Raw genomic sequence first — 10,535 nt, 5'->3', positions numbered from 1 at the left:
TTCTAGTAAGGATGTGTTGTTTTGTGAAATGTTGGGTTGTTACTGGGGGCCGTGTGTGGGGATTTGGTCATGAGGTATGATATATTCTCTCCTTTAAAACCAAAAGTAAGGGGCACCTGGGTGGCTCAGTGGGTTAAAGCCTCTGCCTTCAGCTCATGTCATGATCCCGGGGTCCTGGGATCGAGCCCCACATTGGGCTCTCTGCTCAGTGGGGAGCCTGCTTCCTCCTCTCTCTCTCTCTGCCTGCCTCTCTGCCTACTTGTGATCTGTCTGTCAAATAAATAAATAAATAAATAAATAAAACCAAGAGTAACACTTTACTGTAGATGAATGTAATTATAAAGGGGCAGAGATGAGAGAATTCGAGCTCTTGGTTGCTAGTTACGTAGCTCCTTGTTCTCCTCAGGACTTCGCACAGTGCTTCTGACCCGCCCTGGAGGTTTCTGTTACGGAGCCAATGTCCCCTCAGTAGATTCATGATGTAAAGTCTCCTGATTTTAAAATGCCGACAACTAATCCTGAACTCTGCAAACACTGTTTAAAAATAAGCAGATGAAGGGTGCCTGGGTGGTTAAGTGGGTTAAGCCTCTGCCTTCGGCTCAGGTCACGATCTTGGGGTCCTGGGATTGAGGTCCACGTTGGGCTCTCTGCTCAGCGGGGAGCCTGCTTCCTCCTCTCTCTCTGCCTACCTCTCTGCCTACTTGTGATCTCTGTCAAATAAATAAATAAAATCTTTAAAAAATAAAATAAGCAGATGATAAAAAGTAAAAGCAAAACTCCAGTAGAAGTCTCCAGGCTACGGACCACTTTCTAAATGTTGACAATGTTGACCTCAATGCATAGGTTGCATGTCTCTGCGCTACACAAAACCTCATTCACAGCATGCAAAGGGTGATGCAAAAATAGTTTATTATGATATAGTTTATGTAAAGTTAGGTAATATTTACAAAGTAGAAATGATCAGCAACATCCGTGGGAATCTAGCATGTCACACAAAGGAATAAATATTCTGACAAAGTAACACTTCAAATTGTAGCGAACAGTCGTTCAGAAACTCTGTTAACTAAAAAAAGAGCCGCAACAACACCATCACCGTCTTGAATTGTCCCAGAGGGCGGGCGGCTCGGCTGGCCAGGCTCATCTGTTGGGGAGGAAGGCGCAGCCCACGGGATGCCCCCCAGCCCCGGGCCCCGCCACATCTGCAGGCCGGCATGAAGGGCTCGCCCACGCTCCCCAGGCCTCTGCGCACCCCTGCACGGCACTTTGGGTTTGATGAACAATATTGTTTAGCGTTAGTACAGAAATTAAACACCCGTTAGAATAATCATACACGCTTTGGGTTGGAATATCACCCGACGGCTGAAAGAATTCGCTGTGGCAGAAACCAATGCTGTGGATTATGTCCTGACTCATCACAGCAGAAAACAGCACGCACACACTCCACTCTGTCCCTGTGTCAGCTCCCCCCGCGGCTCCGCGTCGTGTCCCTAACAGCTGACCTGAGACATTCACGCCAATAGAAGAGTCTAGTAGTGAGAAAAGTAAAGAATTACAGTTGTTGAGTCACTTAGAAACTTTACATTTTATAAATATTACTTAGGAAAACCACATGAATTCTTATCACTTAACTGGTTTTAAGTCCTAACAATCAATCAGTAGATAAGTCGATAATACTAAAGGTAAATCCTAAAATCCACTTTAATTGGTTTTGTGATAGAAACGTGACACAATAATGACTTTAGTGTTCTTTATATGACCTATTCCTAGCTTGCTATGAAACAAAATTGCAATGTATGTTACTAGTGCAAAGGGCACAGACAGAGGCCTGGGACAAGTGACAGAGGGACAGGTGCGCTGTGCTGGTGACCACTGCCTCTCCAGAACTCCGCTCCTTTGCCGTGTCCCAACTGTGTCCTGGGAAGTCTCCCCCCAGCTGGCCGCCACGGACTGTGTGCCTCCCCCTGCACGCCCTCCTGGCTCAGCCTGAGTACCGACGATCCAGTTCTCAGATGCTGTGACCGCACATGGCCACGGATGCCTGCAGTAAAGTGACAGCGTGGCCAGGTTGGTGCCTCGACGCCGTCCCACCACAGAACCCAGGAGCTGAGGAGATGCAGATGCCCAGCCCGGCAAGAGTTCCCAGGTCACCCAGTCAGGCCAGTCCGGCCACAACGGTGCTCGAAATGACGTCTCCGTCCAGGTTGTCCACGAGCCCGGCCCGGACGGGGAAGACGGCCCCACCAGGTTCTTCCCTACGCTGCTCTCCCTGCAGGGCTCGGAGTGCTCTGGCGGTGAGCATCGCGGTGTTCTTGCATGGCCAGCGGGCACGGAGGCAGGCCTGCTGTCATCCCAGAGACTGTCATATGCTCTTTACAACCCCCCCGTGAAGTGGCCACAGCTTTTAAAAAGATATATCAGTCATGAAAACATTTCCTTATATGTTGGGTGGAGTTCAAGGTTGTACTCAAAGCCATCCGCCCTAGCTTACAAAGGGAGGTCTGCATAGGATTTTATTTTTTTAAACCCACACAAACTTTGTCACACACAAAAAATCCCTGCGGTAACTTCCGAATAATATTTACACTGCTCACTCTGAATAATAGACAGGTTATTTTAAACAAAATAAACACAGCTGCTTGTCAATACAGAGAGGCTGGCGTCCACACAGAGTGCACAGTGGCTTCTCTTCCCAAAGCCCATGTAGACACGGAGAGGACAAGGGCCTGGGCTGCATCTGAGTGGCCGTCCTGGCTCCCTACACCGGGGGTAGCTGATGGATTCCTCCTACTCTGCTGAAACACTCGGAGACGGGAGCCCTCTTCCCTTTACAAAGAACCAAGAATACTTGCAACTCGTTCTCCAAAGGGCACAAGAATGAGGCGGGGTCTCTCCCAGCATACCCCTTGGGAAACAGCGATACTGTTCGTTTCCACTCTGCGTGTGGGTCATGGCTTCCTAGCAAAGGATGCCAAAGCAGTGGTTTCACCAGACTCACTGCAGCAGGGTTCTCAGCTTCAGTCTTCAACTGAGGAAAGCATGAGCTGGCTAAGAGTGCGTCTGGGCTTGTGACCAGAGCGCACCGTTCCCAGCTTCAACGGGCTCCACGTCCTAACAGCACTCTGAGGACCGGGCGGACGTGGCCACGGAAGAAGGGACGTGGCCACAGTGTCCTACTCGGTGCTGAGAACAGTCAAGGACTTTAGCTTTTGGCCCGATCTCAGGTAGGTAAAAAGACCTTTCCTAGGATCAGACGTGCAATGTCTAAGCACACACCTTTTAGGGATCTGGTGGTAGGGAAAGGCCGGAGAAAGTCCCAGGTGGGAAGCGCGTGGCAGACCCACTAGTGCTCCTTCCCAGTCGCTGGTGGGCTAGCTGGATGCCTAGGGCCTCCTCTCTCAACAGGGACCCGAGACGGAAGAGGAAGAGAGCAGTGCGCCAACACTGGAACTTTCAGAAGCCTTTGCACCAGCCGGTTCCCGAGCTGGTGGGAAGGCGGGGCTGTGGGGCCGGGCATGGGGACAGAGAGGTTCAGACCCAGTGACCCAGCAGACGCCTAACAGAAAACACAGCCATGGCGCAGTTTCGGTGTGTTCAGGGTGGGAGGGATTCCACACGACTGAAGCTTCTGGAGAGCTAAAGCTTCCGGTGAGCATGCCAAGCTGTTTCCTTTTCAGTATCTAATTCCTGCTAAGTGGAATACTATACATACTTCCCTGTCCTTTGTGAACCTCTGAAAATACCCCCCCAATCCAGGCTTTCTTGGTGATAAAAGCGGGGGGCGGGGAGGCGGGGGGAGGGCACGGAATTCGGTTTTAGTTATCTGGCTTTCTAAAATTGTGTCTAGAATGGAAAGTGTTAAAAATTCCAAGCTTCTTTAGAACAATGAGGAGGAAACTTCCTTCCAGGAATCCTCTTACATTAAGAGCACGGGCTGATGGCTTACAGTCCTTCCACTCTAACTGAAAATGGCTTTGAGTCCCTGGAGAACCGCCTCCGAACTCAGGCATGGGGTCAGCCATGAAGCTGGCCAGCGAGTACCAAGGAGGGGAGAGGAGAGCTGTCCCTGCCCGGAGCCTGCAGGCTGAGGCAGCCCAAGGAGCCAGGAGCCGGGGAAGTTCCCAGCATGGGTGGGAGGGAGGAACCTTCTGGAGAAGTTCCCTGCAGGCTGGCTCAGGGGAGTGGGGAACAGCCCTGGGGGGTTAGCCAGCGAGCGCATAGGGCCCTGTATAGCTGTCATTTTATGGTCACGGAGAGGGGGTCCAGGGGTAGGCCCTGAGCCACGGGCCCAGCGGGGGCGGCCTCATGCACTGCCTCGGGCCGGGATGAGCTGAAAAACAGACTTGCCAAGGGGAGCACCAGGCAGCAGTGACAAAAGGGGTCACGTTCCATCCTCAGGCCAGCAGTCAGTGTTCCAGAGTATTAACGAGATCTCTAAAGAGATTCTTCTTGTGCCATCGGATTCGTCTCCTGGCCTCATCGGTCAGCCTCCCCTTCAGGCAGACTTGGAGGGTCACAGTTCTGTTACACACCGCAATTCCCCCTTTCCCAGCCTTGCCCTCGTGAGACCCCTGCCGGCTCATTGTTAGCCAGTGAGCGGGTGACAGACTTCCCTTGTCCTTGGCCTCTCTACTTGCTGGAGTCCCAGGGAGAGGCCTCTGGTCTGGGCTCCTGACAAAGCATACATCCCCACTGTGGCCTCTACCTGTCACCCCAGGACGGCCCCAGCTTCCTCTCTCAAATTCCGACCCATTTTGATGCCTAATGGCACAAGCCTCCATTTCCAAGGGCGGTGTGCTCCGTCTGCCACCTCCTGTAGCCACTGCCATGGTGCCGACAGGGGCCACCGACATCCACTGGGCCCGGGAGGCTGGCTCTCACCCCCGGACCGGCACCGCCAAAGGAGCCCGAGCAGCAGGGCGTGGCCCAGTGTGCGTCCGTGTGCGCACGGAAACATCTGCCTGCCTTCCTGAGAGCCGTGCAGCAGAGCAGTCTCCCCCTGCATGTGTCTGGCAGGGCTGACTTGCAGGGGCCAGCGGGTTATAGATGAGCCAGTGACCAGGAAAGAAAACATGACTGCACAGACTCAATCCCTGTTCTCATGTCACCCCCCCTGCCCCCAGGGCAGGGGGACACTCCCGCTGTGCGGTCCACCCCAGGGGTGGTGGGAGTGCCCCTGACAATCACCCACATCACCCCATCTGCAGCCCCCATAGGATCCTCCTCCATCAGCACAGAAACCAACTTCACCTCCTCAACTATACTCTGTTTTCTCTGGAACCTGGTGGCTAAATTCTTCCTGGGGGATTTGGGGGTCTGCAGGGCGAAGTGGGGACTGGGGTGCGACACAGGTGCTCACTGAAACCCCTCTTTGTTCCGTTCTGCCTGCTCCCTCCAGCCAGAGGTCTTGGTCCGACAGCCATGGTCACTGTGCAACGCTCGGCAAGACCAGGCTTGGCTCTGGGGCTTCTTCTGGAGGCTGTGGCGGGAGCAGCCTCTTGTTGGAGAGGAGCCAGAGTACCCCCCTTTCTAGACTGCTTACTGGTAACCTCCAGAGGGTAGCAGCCCCAGGACCATGGCTTCTTGTCTCTGAGGCGAGGAGGAGAAGCCTTCAGAGGTTGCGGTGAAAGGAAGGGTTTCCCTGTCTCTGCCTTTGACCTCCACATGCTGCACTCATGTTCCCAGAATTTGGAGGGTGAACCCCGAGAGGAAAGGATGAAGACGAGTGCATGTGGTGCTCTCTGGCCTGGTCAGAGCGCTGCAGCCACAGGCTGACTCGGCACAGTGACCCTGCCACGAAGGTGGGAGGGCCGGAGGCAGGGAGGGGCTGCCTGGAGAAGAGCCAGAGTACCCAGGGCAGCAGGAGCCGGCAGAGAGGCCAGCCGGCGCGGCCCCTGTCCCATCAGATCCTGCGGGACAGCACACCCTCTGCTGGGAGAACACACACATTAGACAGCATTTTGGGGAATGGGCCCCGGGGGCTGAGCATCCCTTCCCTATGCTCCCATTCTGAGAGGCACACGCACAAAATCACGGTCCTTTCTAAAAGTAACAGCAATCTCCAGGGGGGTGGTGCAGGGAGCAATGTCTGAGCAGCAGAATGAAAAAACCAGACCGAATATTCTCTTGCTTTTGAAAACATGGGAGAAAAGCAGCCAAGGAGTGACAGGTGTGGGTTAAGAGTCTGGAAGCTGCTGAGGGAAAGGCTCGGTGCCAGGGGGAGCTCAGAGATTATTCCAGTGAGAAGAGGGCATGCCCCAGGCCCTGCCAGGGCTTTCCAGGGTGACCCTGGCCTTAACTGAATCTAGAGATAGGGCACGGTGCCTTTTCCAGGGCCCACAGACCTAACAGAAGCGCTGACACAGCGAGACCAGAATAGGACCCCCACTCACTCTGCAGATGCTTCTTGCCCACCCTGAAGGCCTCGGCACTGCTGCCATTTGCCTGGGCTGCTTGTCTTAACAAGACTGCTGGTCTTCCCAGGGCCACGACGGAAATCCCGGGGCAGGAGACTCCTGAGAACCACTGCAGCATTTCCTGACAGTTCCAAGGTCTCACTCCAACTAGTAGAAAAAGCAACTCTCTTGGTTTACGTTTACTCTGGGCTCTCTGAACGCTGCAAGAGAACTTTTCAGAGCTCAAGTTAGAGTTAAAAACAGGTAATAAGGGCAGTTTTTATCTGATTCCAACATCCTCTCTACTTTCTTCTTGACTTAACATAGGGGTCTTCACTCAGCCTTCTCAAAAGCAATGTGGAGGTTTCTTTCAGAAAGGCTCAGCACCTGAGCAGGCTTCCCCCTCAAGGACCGAGTTCATCACTGTTTGCAAGCTCCGTCTGAAACCCTGGGGCTGCAGGGCAACACTCGCAAGTCTTTACGGAGAGAGCAGGGCTGCTAGTGACCAAGAAAGCAACGAGCGTAGGAAGGAATGAGAGGGGCCGGGATTTTGTGCAAGATTTAATAAAAAACAAACAAAAATAGGAATGGCTGCTTTCGACATTTTCCAGGTCGTGAAAGGTTCCCACGATGACCTGGGGTGTGGCTCTAAGCTGAAGTAGTGGGACGAGTACAAAGTGCTGTCCTCCCAAGCTGGAGGCAGTGAATTGCAGGTTCCGAGCCACGTCCCCCCCCTGCTCCTCCAGCTCCTCCCGAAGGCGCGCGAGTGGTTGGCGCGGCCACCTGATGCCCTGCTCTCTCCCTGCGGGGCCCACACACAGCCCAGCGAGAGCCGCCCTCGCCGACTCCGCACCCTGCACCCGGCGGAACAAGCTAGCTTATCGACAGGCTGCTGGGCCTTAATACTGACAGTGAGTGCGGTGGATAGCGGTGGGCGGGGGCTCTGCGCAGACCCTGGCCGGGAGCGGACGGCCCTCCTGGCCCTCGCTGCTTGGCTAGTTTGAGAATACCATGGAAAAAAAGCTTTGACAAAGACGTAGGAAGCTGGAATCAACACAGCAGGGAACGGTGTGAACAACCCATAGACCAGTCTCTCATGCATCCATACCCACAGTTAATGATGACAACATAACAACAATAATAATAATAATAAAAAATAAAGGTACAGACAAAAAGCAGCGCTTGGGTAGTGCTGCTGCAGGCTGGGAGGGGTGTGTGTTCAAGTGGAACGGGACGCGGCTAGTCTTTCTTCAAGTCCCTGGATTCAAAGAGCTTCAAGCGTTCTTGCACCGTCAGGCCTTCCTTCAGACTCTGGGTGGAGAGGAGAGCAGGAGAGAGACCGTTAACCGCCCGGCCGGCACCACAGGCGCGGCTGCAGTCAGGCAGGGGTGCAGGTGCCGGGGTGCGGGGTGGGGCAGGAGGGGCTCCTCGAGAGATTAGTGGGGCATGCTAAGGAGAGAGCCGTCCCCTGTGAGATGGTGTTATCTGGATGAGAAAGGAAAAACCCAGAGAAACAGACCACGTGTGTAAGCAGCTGAGTTCTGAGCTTAGGGCTCTTCAGACAAGCAGCGACCAGATTGGTTCAGCCAGGGGCAAAAGCTGTGCCAAGAACTAGAAATCCGCCCGTCCACATCCTTCTCCTGGCGGGGCTGGGGGGGTGGGGGTCCTGTCCACCTCTACTTCCTCTGTGACCGTGATGCTGAGCATCGGGACGCAGCCTGCAGACGTCGCAGGCCGTGACTGGCGGCGTGTGGCTGCGGAGCCCTCTCCCCGGGCTGCCCCGACCCCGGCCGCGCCTGCCCCCTCAGGCCCACTCCTGGCACTCCCTGAGCAATAGCCTGGCAGGATTTGCGGTTACTGGAAACCTGGAAACACGTCAACATATTTACTACGATTTTCAGAATGTGAAACCAATAGTCTCTTCATGTGTGACCTCAGCAAAGTTTAAATCTGTGGGTTCCAGGATGAGTGACACTTTGCTACCAGGGGGACAAAATACGTCCCGCTTTACTCTTAGAGGCTTTGCCAAAGATCTGCTCTTTCAGTGAGGGCAGGAAGATCTCCTCGGAGCATGGCTGGGGAGATTCCGGCACTGGTTGGGATAGGATTGGTGTCTTAGCGGCCACAGGATCTCCGCGGCAAGTCTCAACTCCAGCCTCAGATGGCCAGTTCCTGGGGCTGGCACAGGCTAGAGCTGACCTGGGTACAGGCCCCCAAGGACCACACCAGCTTCACCCCTGAATCAGAGCACCAGGCTGCTCCCATGGGTCTGGAGCGCCCAGTCCGCCGTTTCCAGCCATGATACGCTCCTCGGGGCTCCCGATGTGGCTTGGCCTGATGCGTCAAAGCCCATGAGTGGAGCCTGTGGGACCCGGCCGCCTGCAAGGGGCTTCCCCCAACATTACAGAGAACAGCTCTGCTTGCTTTTTATACTGTGGAACTGTTCTGTGTGAAAAAGAATAAAGCCAGCTTTTTTTTTTTTTTCCTTAAAATAAAGGATTCTATGGCTAACCTTTCTGAAACCCACTGGTCCAGATGGACGCCTATGTAAGCAATTGGTTAGGGTCACTGTTAAAGCTTGCTACTCGGTGGGCTCAACAGGTAGGGGATGGGGGCAAATCCATGTCCCACTCTGAACCTGAAACCTGAAATTCCCTTAATGCATGTAATTGTCTCAGATGCTCTTGGGTCTTCTCCCAAGTGCTTCAGACCAAGCTGCCCTGTGCACAGCAGGTCGTCTCAGACACATGCTGGGCATGCATGGCCACGATGTGGGAGGCCCCACACCTAAGTGCAGGGCACACAGGCAGGCCTGTCCGGTGCCACACCACTCTGTCCTACCCATTCAAAGGATGGCGAATGTCCTGCCCGGCATGTGCTCCCCCCCATGCCCTGTCAGAGTCCCTGCTGTGCTCACGACTGTAGCAGGGTAGTAGGGCGATGAGGGGCAGCCCAAGCTGTGCGCCCAGTGCCACATACCACTGAGCTGTAAGGGTGGGAAGAATGGAGCCCCACAATGGCCCTGTACACTGTGGCTCCCTGGACTCATTCCTCCCACACGGCCGGTCTCCCCAACAAGCGCCTCTGTGACCCCATGCTCACACTACCAGACGGGGGCCTTCATGAGAACCCATGGGGAAAGGTTCGCTCTGGTCTCAATACCAGAAAACCCATGAAGCTCTTAAGCAGAGCCTGCCTTAACAGGCACTGAGACTTTCTAGCCTTCTGAGTGAGCCAGGATATAGAAACAGAACGTCGATAAAGGACAGAAGACGGTATGTGTAAGATCCCACATTAAACAGCACCAATGACAGGTTCGGTTTCTGGGCAACTTCATTGCCCAGTCTTCCTGTGGCGGTGGTGGCGGGGAACTCCAAACACGGTCAGGGAAAGGACAGCCATGTGTGAGTGTGAACAGGTCCAGCCTAGCTTGGCATCACAATGTGAATCCCTAAGGACGCTGCAAGGTCCCTTCTTTCTACACGCACCAGCGGGAATGTGCTTGCCCACCAACACACTGGAAATTCGGCCAAGCTCAACGTGTACTCGGAGACATCTGGAAAACCCCACTCCTGGGCTTCTTCCCACTCCTGTGTGGGGCCTGGCACCTCTGACAGTCTGAGGCTGCCCCAGAGGCCCAGTCAGACCTCTGTGGGTGTGCCTGACAGTTTCCCCACTTTCTACGTTGACATTAGCTCTTCCCTAGCTGGCATAAAAGGTTTCCCCAGCACAGCCCCTGAGAAGGCCCTTATTGATAAAGGTCTTTTCACTGATTTTCTGCCCCTTTGTCCAGAATCTTGTGTATTTTTAATCCCCCACAGGAACTCAGACACACCCAGTTGGATAAACACACACACATCTGTCTTGCCGGGACAGCCGCATTGCCACAAGGGTTTCCAGAAGGGAGAGAGCAGAAGTTTTTCACTGACTATCATTTAGAGGCATGGGCACAAGGCCTAAATCACTAACAGTGAACTTACAACAGCTACAGTTCAACCTCAAATAGAAAACAGGATCTTTGATAAGAAAACCATAAAGCAAAGAACAAGTTCTACTTTTACTAACTAGAATGTTTTTCATGTTTACAGAAAAAGCCCAAACCAAGTTTATAATCAAGTCTAAGCCACATTTGGTTATAATGAT

General features: G+C 53.8%; 1 protein-coding gene across 7 annotated transcripts in view; it reads right to left on the bottom strand.

The window, feature by feature from the left end:
* Window positions 1-887: 887 nt before the first annotated feature.
* Window positions 888-10,535, bottom strand: part of LOC101682008 (myosin phosphatase Rho interacting protein) — a 147,262-nt gene continuing 137,614 nt past the window's right edge. For all 7 annotated transcript variants that reach the window (XM_045083628.1, XM_045083632.1, XM_045083631.1 and 4 more), the window contains one exon: window positions 888-7,703. In XM_045083628.1, coding sequence (XP_044939563.1) covers window positions 7,632-7,703 — 72 coding nt within the window. In that variant the 3' untranslated portion in view covers window positions 888-7,631. The remainder of the gene's footprint in view (window positions 7,704-10,535) is intronic.

The sequence above is a fragment of the Mustela putorius genome, unplaced genomic scaffold (genome assembly GCF_011764305.1).
Source record: "Mustela putorius furo isolate JIRA1106 unplaced genomic scaffold, ASM1176430v1.1 tig00000731_pilon_pilon_pilon, whole genome shotgun sequence".
NCBI classification, from domain to species: domain Eukaryota; kingdom Metazoa; phylum Chordata; class Mammalia; order Carnivora; family Mustelidae; genus Mustela; species Mustela putorius.
Note: the sequence above shows the minus strand (reverse complement) of the source record. Positions and strands in the feature narration are given on the sequence as shown.